Source organism: Hyposmocoma kahamanoa, unplaced genomic scaffold (genome assembly GCF_003589595.1).
Source record: "Hyposmocoma kahamanoa isolate Upper Pololo Valley unplaced genomic scaffold, ASM358959v1 76, whole genome shotgun sequence".
NCBI classification, from domain to species: domain Eukaryota; kingdom Metazoa; phylum Arthropoda; class Insecta; order Lepidoptera; family Cosmopterigidae; genus Hyposmocoma; species Hyposmocoma kahamanoa.
In genome coordinates, this window is record NW_020653900.1 from 4,425,322 (window position 1) to 4,441,489 (window position 16,168).

Consider the following 16,168-nt stretch of genomic DNA (forward strand, 5'->3'; position numbering starts at 1 on the left):
CACACACACACACACACACACACACACACACACACACACACACACACGCACGCACACGCACACACACACACACACGCACGCACACGCACACGCACACGAACGATGTACTGAGAAATGCGGTTTGGATGATTAGTTGGTTTATGTAATTTAATATGTGTAGAGTATAAATGAAGAGCGGTGCCTCATAAGACAGGCTAAGCTTAAAAGGAGGCTCCAGCCACTATTGTTTAAGAAATCATGTTGTTACGAAATAAAGATTTTATTATTAATATTATTATATCTATTTTACACTCTCGCCGCTCCCAAGGCCTAAAAAAATATTATTCTTATTGTCGTGCTCGCCCCTAACCTTTCTACAAATCAGTCGTAACTTTACAAGCTGGTTTTTTTATGATATCAAGTGACGGGGCGATAAAATCGTGTAACTGGTTGTACGCGATACGCCTATCCATAGCAGTTTATTGCCAGTTGTATATTTAAAAATGATAGTCTTGCTGAAGAACAAGACAAGAACAAAGAAACAAAAAAAAACAAAATAAAACCAGCGATGACCAAAAAATCAAATAGGCGTAGTGTTCATTGGAGTGGAGTTTATTTTGAAGCCGAGAGTGATTAGGAGTCATATAGGTGCATGCTCCATCCTCGACCTCGTCGTCACTTCCCATCAGGTGATATGGAGGTCAAATGCACACTATCCTTGATATTTTCGATTGAAAATGAAACGACATTTTCGGATCTAAGTTGTTTTTATTTGTTACTTTAAACAAACCAACGTTTAGTTCTCCTTACAGGTTCCAAGGTCACGACTATCAGCGTTGACCATGGAACCTATGAAGAGTCCGAAAGAATAGCTTCATTTCTTCACTTCAATCGCGAAACCGAAACAGTCTTATGTCGAGAACTCTGTCGCTTATGATTAACAGCGATCAAAAGTGTCAAATTTATAAAATACTATAGAAATATATTCTTACGCAATTTTATATAAAACTAAACAAATGACGAAATTATAAAACAACCTTGCGCTAAAATTGTTCTAAATTATGATAATTATGTTCGTCTCATCCAATCGCTCTATATCCTTGTTTAGGATGATCCAAAATTGTCTGAGACCGCGATTTGTTTCACAACAAACCCAAGTTTGGGTTGTGGTTGCGACTGTGGCGTTTTAACTATCACGGATCTTCAAGGTGAATGAATCATCTTGAATGACGGTCGCCAGAAATTATGACACTTCCAGTTTCTCTAAGGCCAAGCAAGCTTTGTGATAAAAAGGTATTACTATGATTTTAATTCATCCTATTGATTTTATCATTTTGTCCCATTTCGTAATATTGAAAAAGCAATAAAGTGCCATATTTCCTCGACTCAAGCTACTGTTTACCAAAAGCTTCATCGTTCATGAAATCTTGCAAAAAATATAAAAAATCTCAATTTTCAACTTTCTTATACTGGACTCAATTAGCAAGTTAATAAGACTGAAAGTTTCCGCTACTTGGTTAAGACTTGTTATCTCAAACTAGTTGTGCAACGAATCTAAAACAGCATAGAAGTTCATAAATTATTAAGGCATTCACCGTCTAAAACTGGTGCCAAGTTTGAAACTTATAGGACCGACCGCAGACCCCCTCCCCGCATTAAACCCCTCCTGCGGTCCTACTTTAAAAATAAAAATGTACATATATATGTATGAGGGATGACGGTGATCCATTAATGGAAACAAGTTTTAATTTTGAAGTAATTATTTATTCTGTGCACTACAGTGTCAAATCAAAGCATAGCAAGTCGTATATAATTACTTCTTAGTAATCACGTCTTACCAAGGTTCTTTGGGCTGTAGTTAAGGCATAAATAATTTATTAGTTTTCCACTAGAAATATCTTGTCTTTTTAACCGACTTAATAAAAAGGAGGAGGTTCTCAATTTGACTCTATGTTTTTTGTATGTATGTTACGCGATAACTCTTTGTCAAATTTGTGAACCGATTTTGATGATTCTCTTTTTGTTGGTAAGAGGGTACTTCAGACGTAGTCCCATTTAAATTTGAAAAAAATATTCCACCTCTAAGGGTGGCAAACTAGGGGGTGAATGATTTTGAGGCCGGTTTTTTTAGTACTCTGTACTGTTTCTTTTAATACCAAGTGATAGGACGAACAAGTCGTGCGTCTGATGGCGAGCGAAACGCCTATCCATAACAGTTGCAGTGCCACTTTGAGCTTTAAGACGCAAGGATCTTAGGGGCACTACCACTGCGCCGGTCGCCCTGAGACATAAGTTGACAAGTCCCATATGCCTGTCTTGTCTGCCTGTGTGGCCGGACGGTTACCATGCAGGGCTGCCACGTAGAGGTCCCGTGTTCACCGGGAGAAAAATTTTTATGGCCTACATTTATTTCTCTCGTGAGTTTGCAGTTGTCTACGTGTGTGCCCATGGCACCCGCGATACAAGGTCTTCCTAGTGCAGAAATAGATAAGATGGCAGTACTTCCCTGGAAGAACCCTTTCACAAGGAGCTCTACCGGCTACTAAGTTATCTTGTCTTATGAGGTACAATTAGAGTGTGTGTGAGTAACAGTCGGGCGTGTTGAGGTAGAAAAGGTTTATTACAGCAACTTAGAAATACGACCTCAAAGTTTTGTGGAATTACATTTATTTGCCAAGTATTATTGAAATCGAGTAATGGAAAGTGGGGGAAATCCAATAAACCGAATTCGTCCCCTAATTAGAGATCGAGTGGAAGTGGAACCACTGCCGAGGTGCTTTCCTTTCCACAATAAAAAAGAGTTATCGAATTCGGTTCACAAAACATGTCGGAGTAATCGCTTAACATACACACAAGAACAAAACAATACAATCGAATTGAGACCCCTCCTTTTTTTTGTTAAAAAGGTAACGGTGCGCCGTGCAATCTCTTACAGATTTATTTATTTATTACAACTTACAACTATCGTTATAGATGTATCTAATGCGATAGTATAGACAACAGTGTTACCTATAACTAGTTAATTATTATTATTATGGTATCTTAAAACTCACAAAGCCGCTTTTACGAATTCGCTCAAAGAGCAACAGAATATATCCACAAAACTGCCCCCGTGGCCGTTGTATGGCCTATATATATTTTTCTCGTGAGTTTGGGTGCAATTTATGGTTGTCTATGTGCGTGTCCATGGCGTCCGTGATACAGGGTTACCCTAGTGCAGGGCTATGACTATGTGCGTGAAAAAAAAAACTAGTGATGGCATTTAGTTTACCCAACGTTCGAGTAAAGGGCGCCTCTAGGGTTTTCTGCAGCTGTCCCAGAAGGTGGCAGCAGCGGCGTGCTTCAATGAATTCCGAGGTCATAATATCTTTTTTATGCTGGCACTTTGCAGTAAACTGCTGATGACCTTGACTGCGCTACTGAACGAAACAGCGAGCTATAGGCTCTTAACCCGTTTCAAAACTAATAAGCGGTCCCGAGGGTGCCTCTAGGCACGGACCTGGATTCACGACGCTACTGAAGACTTTCGCCGAAAAGACGTGTTGCGTGCTGTAGGTAGAAGTAAATCGTAATAGCAGCAGAACTCCATATGGAAGAGTTCGTCTAGAGAAGTGCTGCCACCTTAACTATTTCTGCCACCAAGCAGAAATGTTGACATGAAATTACAGACATATGGAACTTGTCAATTTACGTCTTAGGGTGGCGGGCGCAGTAGCAGTGCCCCTCAGATCTTTGTGATTTAAAGCGGCACTACAACTGTTATGGACAGGCGTGTCGCTTACTAGCAGGTCCACGACTTTTTCGTCCCGTCACTTGGAATCATAGATGGAAAAAATCTGCGCGAGTATACGCTGAACCGGAGGGCTCTTCGTCCTCGCTGGCAAGGGCGGTCATTTCGTGTGGAGCGTGCGTTCTTTGAGATCTGGTTGACTTCGAACGCCGTTCTTGTTAGAATTATAGAAAAAAAGGAAGAAAGAAAATAATATTTATTTGGTCTCTAATAGTAATACAAAGTAAATCTTAATATTAAACATTGAGATCCAAAATGGTCACCACTCAGCATTTGTCGGGTTGTGCATGCAAAGCAACCCAACGCTGATATTCTGTAGTGGTCGAGGAACGGAGGGGACGCCACCCACAGATAGGGTCGTCAGGGTCATTGAGGATTTCCGTGAGCCGACATCGTATCTGAAACTCCTCACCAGCCTTATACTAATTGTGTTAACACTTTGATAGCGTGTTATGATACAAATAATACTAGGTTTTTGGTGGCGCTCGGTACTAAATTGTAGTAAAGGCGATACAAACTTTAACATTTAATATTTGACGTCTGTGGTCGAATAATTTGTACGCCAATTTTCATGGTGTCGACATCTCTGAGCTCCCGGATTCGATCCCCAGCCGGGGCAGCATAGAAAATAAAACTAACCTCTATATATTGCCTCAGGTGTGGGTGTTTGTGGTACCGTTATTTCCGATTATAATACTCGTGCTTTAGATACTTACTTTGGGATCAGAGCAATGTATGTGATGCTGTTCAATATTTTTTATTTATAGTAATATGTAAAGTGACACTTTTTTTAAATAGAAAAAAGTATATAGTGTATTGCTTAAACCCTTCTAATGCTATACATATACAACAAAGGACAAAAAAGTCTGTTCCAAATAAAACCAACTCAAACAAAATGTGTGCTTTGATTTTTGTTTTGATGTGATATTTTATAAATATGACGTTCCAGTCCATTAGTAGTTATTGCACAATAACAGAGAGGCCTGTACGTGTACCTTGTTGACATGATTTATTTAATATTTTGTTATTACAATTGCTATTTTGTTTTTTTATTTATTTTCATTATTATGTTTTTTTTTTATTTGCGATTTACATGACTATTTGTATTTGTATTTATCTTTTATTTCCCCAGCATATCGTAAAGATCTGAGGGGCAGTGCCACTGCACCCGTCACCCTGAGACATAAGTTGACAAGTCCCATATGCCTGTAATTTCTCCAGCACCCTTACCCTTCAAACCGGAATACAGTAATACTGACATTACTGCTTGGCGGCAGAAATATTATGTGTAAAAAAAGTTTTTAATTTGCAGAATTGTTTAATTTTCTGCGGGCCTAGGTTTTTCAACACCAACAGTCAACATTATATTGTCTTAAAAAAAATTGCATAAACTTGTACTCTTTTTAAAAAAAAATTGCAAGTTTTTGAGCCCGTGTAATTCAGAAACTATATAATTGAACTCAAATGTGACAAACCATGAACCTAGTTTTTAGTTTCTAGATTGTGTCTACAAAATATCATTGTGTTTAATTATTTAATATCGAACTCTATGAAGCGCTATTACCAAAGTAACCTCCTAAGCATAATATCTTTATCTCCAAACAATTCGTTATTCACATTTCGCAATAAATAATCGGTTGCAATACAATAAATCTCACTCAGACGACATTTGAATACAATCACACTTCGCTTTCTACATAATGACACGGTTCTTAGAATAATTCGTTGATACATGCCACTTTGCATGAAAATGTTTCAATCGGTGATTATTTGAATCAATTTGTCTTTCGCTATTAATAACATAACATGTTAGATATTTCATTTACTTTTTTTATATGGCTGAATATGTTAAGTGCTAATTTGTTGACATCTGATTTGTGTTATCATGGAACAGCTTTTTTTGTGACTTCAATGGTTTTCTGATTAATTGGTTTCGTGTGGTGAACATACCCTTCAAGGGATGTTGTTTTTTTTTACTAATTGACGGAATAAGAGCGAATTTGACTCCAACTTGATGGAAAGTGACGATGAGGTCGACGGTGGGGCATGCACATTGTCTATAATGCCTGTTCCATCGTATGATGTCGATGGCCTGTTCACTCTTGCTTTGAAAAGGCTCAAGTTATGCGTGAGGGTGTCATAATTAGGAAGCTCACCATGTCGCTGGCTGTCGCCCGGCATTGCATCAAATGCGCCTCATAAAATATGTGGAATGGTCTACCTCCTCCTGTAAGAGGGCAGGGGCAGTGTCTCTATCATTGCGGACATTCAAAAGCTAATGGTCATAATAGCAATTTGTGCTTTGAGTATTGAATATTTTAGAATAATAATTGTATTTGTATTATTAGCATAACACCACAAAACACAAATCAACTATTTTAGTAACCTCTCGTTGTCGCTAGATGGCGTTGATATTGAAATAAAATGCCTACATCCGGCGGAAGTCCCCAGTAGTCGAGGTCCGTGCCCACTTGGACACCTTCAGGCCCGCTACTTAGTTTTAGTTCATTTTTAATGAGTTAAGAGCCTTCAGCTCGCCATTTTCACCCGCATCCGGTGGCGCAGTCAAGGCCATCTGTGGCCAACTGGGGGGTCCTTACAAAAATTAACGAATGAGCTAATTTATCTACAAATGCACTGTCTACCAGAGCTGAGTTTCCACTTGTGGGACTCTCCTGCGACTTATTAATTATTCTGATGAAACCTAAAAGGTGCCTACGTTACCAGATTCCACATGGGGACTAGGTTTTCGTAGCTGCACATTAAGACCATCTCTTGTAAATTGTAAAAGTTGCTGTAGTAATAAACCACGTATTTATTACCTACCTGGTGTAGTTATGCCTACTTCGCCCCGTTTTGTAACTTTACATTAGTGTTTTTCTGACCGCATTCTCGGACTAGTGTTCTCTACCTGATTTCCGTGGCAATTTTTATTAGTTAAGTATTTGATTATTTTAATCCTGTAATATTATTTAATATTCGAGTATTGTATCGTGAATATTATTAATATTTTCTCGATAATATACTTGAATATTTAAATAATGTAAAATGGAAAAAAATTGGCTAGTGAACTCTAGTCCGAGAATGACCGAATAATAAATACTGTTTTAGTGTATTATCTTATTCATTAAGGGCTATGACAGAATATCAGACAGGGTACTTGTACTTCATACCCTCTGTGGCTGTCTGAGACCCATGTGACGAGTGTGTTTTATTATTAATTTGCATTTTCTATTTCTTGTATAGTATTGCATGTGAAGTAAACTATTTTTTTATGTTTTTAATTAAGTCTTCAATATTCTCTAGATGTATCAGAATTATGTTCTTGATTTAAGTCATGTAAATGATACGGGTGCGTATAGATCTGGCGAATACGCCGCGAACGCGATGGATGTGCGCTGCGCTCGCGCTGCTTATACTGCACGTGTGCTGCATGCGTGCAATTAAATACATGTTAATATACAGATCTCACAACGTTTATGTGCTGCTCGCGAGCCTTTCGCAAACAAGCGCATTTGCAGCGCAGTTGCCAGATCTGTACGCACTCTAACATTCTCATGTCAGTGTTCTCTGTCTGATTTCCGTGGCAATTGTTATTATTAAGTATTTAAATATAACGATACTAACCTATACTCGAATATTTAAAAACAAGAAGATTTTACAACAATACACTTATTCTGTCATAATTATACTGATTAGCACATTTTACTTTTTTTTGTACTTTTACTTTATAGAGATAGGCGTAGTTACGTAAATCAGCAAACTGTGGACAACTAACTAGCTAACCTAGCTAATTAACCCGTCGTTATTAAGCGACAGACATTCGGCTTAACTAACGCAAACGCGCTAGTTAAAGTTCATGTATATTTAATTGTTTCTGAATGCTCAGTTAGACGGTTAGAACTTGTCAATCCATTATTGGATGGACTGTTGTTTATAGAAGCTTATTTGAGGTTAACAGAAAATCTATATTAGAAAATATTCGTTTGCAAGTTTAATACCAAGTGATGGGACGAGCAAGTCGTGCGTTTGGTGGAAAGCGACACGACTGTTTGTAACAGTTGCAGTGCCACTCAGAGCTTCAAGTCGAGGAGAACTGGGTGTCAAGGTGCCCGTCACCCTGAGACATAAGTTGACAAGTTCATGTGCCTGTAATTTCACCTGCACTCATACCCTTCAGAACCGGAACGCAGAAAATAAGTAAGGTGACAGTACTTCCCTAGACGAACTCTTTCACAAGGACCTCTGCGCTAGTAAAATTAACAACATAAATTCTTTAATTGTCGTAGGTTTTATAGATGGCACAATGGCAGAAAAGCCATTTAAACCAAGTACAAGATCTACAACAAGCACATAAAGAAATTCATAAGAACTGCTGGTTCGTTCCATAGCTCAGTTGGGACGGCGATAGCTCCATTTTAGCGAAGTCGCTGGTTTGAGTCCAGCCGGATTGAAGATTTTTCTTTGCGAGTTTTTGATCTTTTGTAGAATACGTGAGCTAACCGATGTCGCTACTGCTAGACTAGTTTACTTTAGTTACTTCCAATGTCTAATGTCCTATTGGATTCTCATGTGGGGTGAAGCGGCAGATATACTAAATGAGCGATTCGTTCTGTGTACCGTTTAGGTTCTCGGGTTTCTCTCAGAGAAAAGTTTAAGAAGATTTTCATAATGCGATTCCGGAGCATATATTAAGACTATTATTTCCTAAGTTTAAATCTTATTAAAAGTATTTTAATTGAAAAAAACATTACAAAATTGAAGAGTATTTAGTTAGGTAAAGGTGTACGGAAAGACAAATGAATCTAGATTCCACACAATTATGATTCAAAATTTATTCCATAGCATTTAAGTTCATTTGAAAAGAGCAATCCCTAGAGTTTCATGCTCGTTCTTCTCAGGGAGGTCAGCGTAGTGAACGGGCAGTAGCTTAAAAAATGACGTTTTCAAGTGTAAAAATGTTACCTATGGAATAAATGATTATTTGACTTTGTTTTTGGTAATAAAAACCAACTGAGAGAGTATTATCATAATAAAATATTTATATAAAAAACATGACTTCCATTAAAATAAATATTTCAATAAACAACAAAAACCAAAACATAAAAAATTCAGCAACCAATTAAAGACGGCATACGTGTAAACCACTGCATTGTCCAACTGCAAATGGAGCCCAGTTAAATATTAACCGATCAATTCACCACCTCTACATTATGCACCGTTAAACAGACTCACTTAATTGCTTTTAAATGATACATTTTGGGTTATGACATTTTACAAATATAACTGTTCAGTTATTTAGTATTGTGTTTGTTTTCGATTACGTTGGCTGTTATATTGTGTGTAAACAACAATGTCCCAGAATAGTCCTGGACCAGTTAAAAAAGTTGACGACAATAAATCGGAGACACGGGGATTCATTTGAATTTCCATTTGCTTTTAGCTCTACTGCTACTTGAATCTGTTCGAAAGAGTTCGTCCACGGAGGTATTGCCACCTTAACTATTTCTGCCGCTAAGCAGTAATGTCAGCATTACTGCGTTCCGGTTTGGAAATGTAAGGGAGCTGGGGAAATTACAGGCATATGGAACTTGTCAACTTATGTCTCAGGGTGACGGGCGCAGTGGCACTGCCCATCAGATCTTTACGATTTAAAGCTCTGAGTGGCACTGCAGCTATTATGGATAGACGTGTCACTTACCACCAGGCCCACGCCTTGTTCATGCCGTCGCTTGATATCATATTATAAATAATCAATATAGGGCTTCAAAAAGGTTACTGTTAAATTTATTATTAAAAGGGAAGAAGAAGTCGTGCGTTTAGTGGTAAGCGATGTCTGCTACAGTTGCAGTGCCATTCTTAAATCGTAAAGATTTGAATCGCAAAGAGCCTCCCGCGACTAGTCGCCTAGTGGAAAATGGCATTTACTTCATAGTCGCAGCCGCGTCAATGGGTTTGGCTTAGAATAATAACGCGTAGAATGATAGTTTCACAAATGAGGCAAAAATCAAATTCTTTATTGTAGGCGTAAGCAACTTGTATTTACGCTCGTCGGCACGCACACAAATATGCAAATAATGATGCCATGGAATAACATTTCCCTCAAAAGTGGGGAAATTGTATCTTAATTGTAGCTTAACTTACCCTTAAGTTAATAAATACTACCCAATTTTTATTTAATTCATATATGAACAAAAACCTAAACGCGAGTTTATGTGCGACTGTCGAATTTGACTTTAGTTCATGAAAATTTGGATATATAAACTGCCTGATATAATCTGTGGATAAACACACGAAAAGTACATGATAACAATAAAGAACGTGAACCTGAAAATTATTTATACACGACTTTGGAGAACTGACGACGACTTTTTTAGTCAGTTTAGTTCCCTAAAGTTAGTTTAGTTAAGAAGTTTTGATTCTGGGCAAGACAATTTTTTTAAATGAGTCCTGTATGTAATGAACAAGAATAATGATTTTCACATGAAAGTAATGAAGGCAAATACTAAATATATTCCGTAAAAATAGCTAACGTAAATTCCCTACAATGTCGCGGCGGTGTACATTTGTAGAAATATTGCATATTCTCAAAAACTACGTAATATAAATTATTTTGAAACAGAATAGCAAAATTTTCGTACTCGTATCTTGTTACAATGAAATTAATTTTCTGTGGTAGTGAATATTTACATAAAAATAAAAGTTTAAACGCGAATGTGATGTTGACTCTTTCATTGCGTCATTTTTAGCTAAAATTTTTGAGCTGTTCGCGGTGCAACTTGACCTTGAGCACTGTCAGCCCACCCGCTCGTGTAGGCCCATAGGGTGCCCTACAATTTGCCTCACTTAGCTAGTGCGTGCTAGGTTTCTATGCGTTATTATTCTAAGGGGTATGGTATAACAAGCATTTTCCACTAAGCGGCTAGTCGCGGGCGGCTGACCATGCGCCACACTTATTTACTGAAATAAGTTATTATTTATTATATCATACTCATTGACAAAGCCGCAACTCTGAAGTAAAACAGACTAAGTAGTTGCGTCTAGTCGCTTAGTTGAAAATGGTACTAATGACTTATTTGAATAAATGAGTCGCGCGCGCTAACCGCTCGCGACTAGTCGCTTAGTAGAAAATGTGTGCTAGACATAAAGGTGACATAAATGTTTACTTCCCTTCTTATGTGAATAAAAATGGAAGTAAATTCATTTACAATTCCGCGAACTATGTTAATGTTAAGTCGTGCAAAATAGGTGCGCTTGTGCCGAGCTTTTTTTTTCATGCACTTAATAAAATACAAATATCACAAGCGTAACTACAGTCACAAATACCATTACCAAAAATATCCACGACACGTGTTTCACCTCTCTCCGAGGCATCCTCAGGGATTGATGATGGTTAAAGTAACACCTATTAATAATTCTTATGTGTCTTTAGTTTCACCAGCATCCAGATTCTCTCTCTTGCAGAAAATCGGAACATATTTACCGCGTAGCGGTAGAATGAAGTATGGCGGCAGTACTTCCTTGAACGGGTTCTTTCATAATCTCAGTACAGAGTACTAAAAAAACCGACTTCAAAAGTCATTCATCCCCTAGTTTGCCACCCTTAGAGGTGGAATATTTTCTTCAAATTTAAATGGGATCACTACTGAGGTACCGAATCCGAAGAATCATCAGTTATCGTAACATACATACGAAAAAAGACACATACAGTCAAATTGAGAACCCCCTCCTTTTTTGAAGTCGGTTAAAAAGAAGCTCTACTAATAATAAAATAATAAAAATATTAATATTTATAAAACTTTTTCTCTATTGCTTCAGACGTCAAACAGCAGAAGAAAGGGAGGCCGAACGACAAGCGGCGAATCGGCTTATGCTATCATTACAAGCAGAAGCTCTGAGCAAAGGATATATCCCAGAGCCACCCGGCACCACGTCTTTGTCAGCACTACACTATCAAAGCCCACCTAACAACGCTCAAGGTCCTCCTTCGAACACAGCATTGAGCGCGTTGCAGAATTTGCAACCATGGGCGGGTAATCAAGGGTCGTTTATGAACGCGCCGCCGAACACAGCTCCGCCTTCCCACCCCCCGCCAGTTGCTTCGCCTATTTGTTGAGTTCCAGACGGTTCTAGAAAAGGTCAATTGATATACTTCTTCACTTGTATACATGCTTCTATGTAATTATCTATTCCGGTTTCTATACAAAAATAATATTTCTCCAAATGCATATAAAAACAAAGTGTTTTCAATTTTGATATCACTATCCTCGATATTACAGTTTATATTAGGAACGTGGACTATTGTATAGTTATAAACAACTTAAAATAAGGCAGCTGGTGCACTGATCCTTGGTCTCATGACACAAGTACTAATTATTTATTAAAGCTACGACAACTGTTGCTGATTTGGAAGCGAGGGCAGTGCACAGTCAGCCTTAAGACACCTATTAATATTTTCCAATACAGTATTATGTACTTACAATTACATATATTAAGATTATGTAAATAAATAAAAGTATATAGAAAGTATATAGATTCGTACACTTTGCGCAGCTACATTAATTCTGTTTACCAATGTTCATATAAGGGTAAACTTCCATTCAACGCATCAGCACCTTTACCGCCTCGCCTCAGAATAGAATATTGAAAAACAAACTTAAATTTGTGTGGATTACAGTGTATTTTCAGACAAGGCGGTATTGGTCTAGTGCTAAGCCGTATAATCTAAAACAGTTTGTAAATATTTATTTTTAAAAAATGTGCTAAAAATTTCTGTACAAAAACTTATTCTGTAATAATGTTTCTCAGATCTCGAATGATATAGAAATAATATAACACTTTATGTCTTAAATTACACAGATAAAAGATGATAAGAAAACCTAAGTTAGTGATTTATAATCGTAGTTTGAAAATAAAAAAGGTGTTTTTAAAAAAATCCTTGATACATGGTCTCTGAAGTTAGAGCGCCAGAACTTTAGGGGTTCGTAGTAGACATTCGTATGCTTTTCAATATTTTATCTTTGCATGCATTTTGAATACAGAACCCACCTTTGGAAAAAACAAAAATTATTTCACGAATTTTCAGAAGTCTCAAAATCAGCTACTCGATTTTTAGCGTTGAATTTCCATAGGTACATCATGTATTATTCGATATCTCCCATAAGCACTACGCCAACTTAATTTTTTGGTCATTTCTGTTATTTATATTTTTGTAAACAGTCATATTTATTTACTAATATTATGCTCCCCGAATTTTATCAAAAAAATAAAGAACCAAAACCAAATTCGATAAAAAAAAACAAAAAAAACGAACTTTGTGAAAAAAACATCAAAAAATTCATTCATTCCAGCTCCAAAAATTAAGTTCACGTAGTGTTCATTCGAGGTATCGTGTTGATGGTGCAACTATATGCACTATTGAAAATTACTCTTATTTCGTCTCTGCCGTTTTTGTTTATTCAAAAGTAATTGTGCATTTGACCTCCATCTCACCTGACGGAAAGTGACGATGAGGTCGACGATGGAGCATGCACACCTAGATAATGCCTATTCACTCTCGATTTGAAAATACAACATCTGGTATCTTAGTGGCATCACTGACAAGTCGTGGTATAATTAATCAAAAAGTGGGCGCTAGATCATGTACCCGGGTGCAATCAATACGCCTAGCGCCCTCTAGTAGGTACGCGATCATAATGGAATGCTTTCACACTCCCGTATATTTCTACATAAGTTTTGTTTGTAGTGACCTTTTCTACCGACCCTGAGGATATATGAGAAGAGCACTAAAACCTGTACAAGTAAACTTGCACAAGGACCATATCAGATCAGATCAGCCCGTTTGTACAGACTTCATCCGGTTCTCAAAAGGCTAGTGCCTTGGGTGAGCTGCACAACATGGGTGGATGTACAACACCCTCAAGAGACAACAGTGTCCGGATAGGTACCGGTACAAATCTCCACTTTGGTGGTGGAGCTGTAGGCACGCTCACTTCCAGTTCTTTAAAACCTACGCAGCTGTAGGGACCGGAGAATATATAACTCATCCTTTATTAGCTCTCTGGGCTAGTACCGGAGGTGTTGGTCGCCGTGTCCTGTGACAATGTCTGCACATTGCTTCCAACTTAAAGGGCAACTCACGAGTCCCGCGCGTTTCCTCGCCTTAGGCCCTCGCCTAGACCGCTGCTAAGACGTGCTAACTGCGCACGAGACTGACGCCCCGGCTACACACTACAGGGGCAGACGAACATATCCATCTCTGCAGCTCACCACAACCCCTAGCGAGTTCATACCCAAGTCAATGTCCATTAGAGACGCCCGTGAAGGCGTATCATTGGCGGAGGTTTTGACCCAAACGCCCGCCGTACCCTGGTCTTACCGGCGTAGTATCCCAGGAACTCCCTATCTCTCAGGTCGGTAGATAGAGACAAATATGGAATACTTACAGTTATATTATCCTTAGTGGAATATCGGAAATGGGTGTAAATGGTGCAATTATAAATGATGTTGCAATAGCTGCTGTACTTCGCTTGCGCCGAGGGCGATGTCGGTTCATTGGAGGAGTCTCAAGGGCGCCACACACCATGCACCATAGGTGAAGCCGGCACTAAGTGGAAAAACAAAAAAGTCACTTAATTTTTTTAAACATACTGCTAACTTAGGTTTAAACCTTAGACTCATTTTACATCGCCGCGGAACAGAATGGAACCGAATTTTTATAACGAAATTATACATAGAGTAATGAACTTTATGTTGAACCAGATACCATACGGTAGCTGCGAGAATTCCATAGACTGCGCAAAAATTCTCAAGCAAGACCCGCGATCTGCATTTTGCTATGGTTACAAAAATTCGCTTCCATTCCGCAACAATGTACCTAAATTGAGCTTTATTTAAAATCTAATATACATATTGTTAGAAAAATGTGTCACCATGTTTTAGCTTATGATTGTGTACATAACATGTTTACATGACATTAACAGAATTAGTATTACCGTACTTTTGCAAAAAATAAGCTACACAAAACATATTTGAAAAGAATATCAAAATTTGTGAGAAAAATGCCTACTGACCTATCGGATTATCCCAGTATATTTTGTACGATATTTATTTTCTAAGGTTGCTTGTATGAGCACAATCGTAAGCTGAAATCTAAATGACCTATATTCGTACCGTATAGACACCATAAATCTATGGTAGTTGTTCCCTATGTATTCGAGTGTTAGAAACTCCGGTTAACTTGAAATTTGGTATTATACACCTTGTATGTACACACAACAATAATCATTCAATTCAATTTACCGTTTTCCAAAAGTAACTGTAGCCATGACTATTTCCCATCTTCTTCGCACATATTAAAACAAAAAATATATTACGTACTTAATTGTTAGTTCATAAGAAACTTAGACATTCCTTGATTTTAGAATCATAATTATAAGGATATGTAAATATAGACTTAATCGTATCTATGTAGGTATTTATAGTTAATAAAGAAACTTAGCGAAACTTATCGTAAAACTTATCGTCTTATCAGAAACTGTACATTGGACTTTTCACAGCTCTGGCAACACAGAAGCTGGTTGTTCTAATAAAATATGAATTCTACGGAAATTTGTTTTTTTTTTCTTTGCTTACCCGAAGACAGCGTTCTCTCGAATGTCCTCATGTCTACAGCGACACCAAATCATCTGTGATTTGGTAGAAAAAGCTGTGGTAGCCTATCGCCTCTCAAGCAAAGCTTTGTGGGTTCGAATCCGGGCTTGCACCTCTGAGTTTTCGGAATTCAAGTCAAAGCAAATCAAATCTGCAAAGCAATTTAATAATGTGCGTGAATAATAATAATAATAATAATAATATCGCCTATCCCATTTAAAAATTCTAAATTAATCTTTTAGGCCTTGAAAGAGGCGAGAGTTTAAAATATATATAATAGTAATAATATAAACATATTTATTTAAAATCAGAACTAATAAATTGGTTACAATATTTTTCATAAGTCGAAGTTATACAATCACAAGATTGTAGGGAATCCTATATCTTAGGAAGCAGAATTCGACCGTGGGCTTACTATGACTTATAATTTGCATAATTAATGTAAATATAATAAACGTCAGGTGATTTAAGATTTGGAATATTCTGTATATGTGTTTGTGTGTGAGTGAAATTCCCAATCCTCACTGGGCCTGCATGGAAACTACAGCCCATTGTGGGAGGAGGCCATTGTGGCAGAAAAACGATCTAACGCTACCACTAAACATCAAAGTTACTACGATAGACACTATATAGCAACACCGCTAACATTAAAGGTGAGCTTAGAACCAAATGGTAATTATACTACACTTATTAAAGTGTATAATTACACTTATTAAAGTGTAATTACACTTATTAAAGTGTAATTAC

General features: G+C 37.6%; 1 protein-coding gene across 1 annotated transcript in view; it reads left to right on the forward strand.

The window, feature by feature from the left end:
* Positions 1 to 12,155, forward strand: part of LOC113232543 (T-cell leukemia homeobox protein 3-like) — a 71,235-nt gene extending 59,080 nt beyond the window's left edge. Inside the window, exon 3 of the mRNA XM_026467308.1 lies at positions 11,588 to 12,155. Within this exon, the coding sequence (XP_026323093.1) occupies positions 11,588 to 11,885 (298 nt within the window). The 3' untranslated portion in view covers positions 11,886 to 12,155. The remainder of the gene's footprint in view (positions 1 to 11,587) is intronic.
* Positions 12,156 to 16,168: the final 4,013 nt, after the last annotated feature.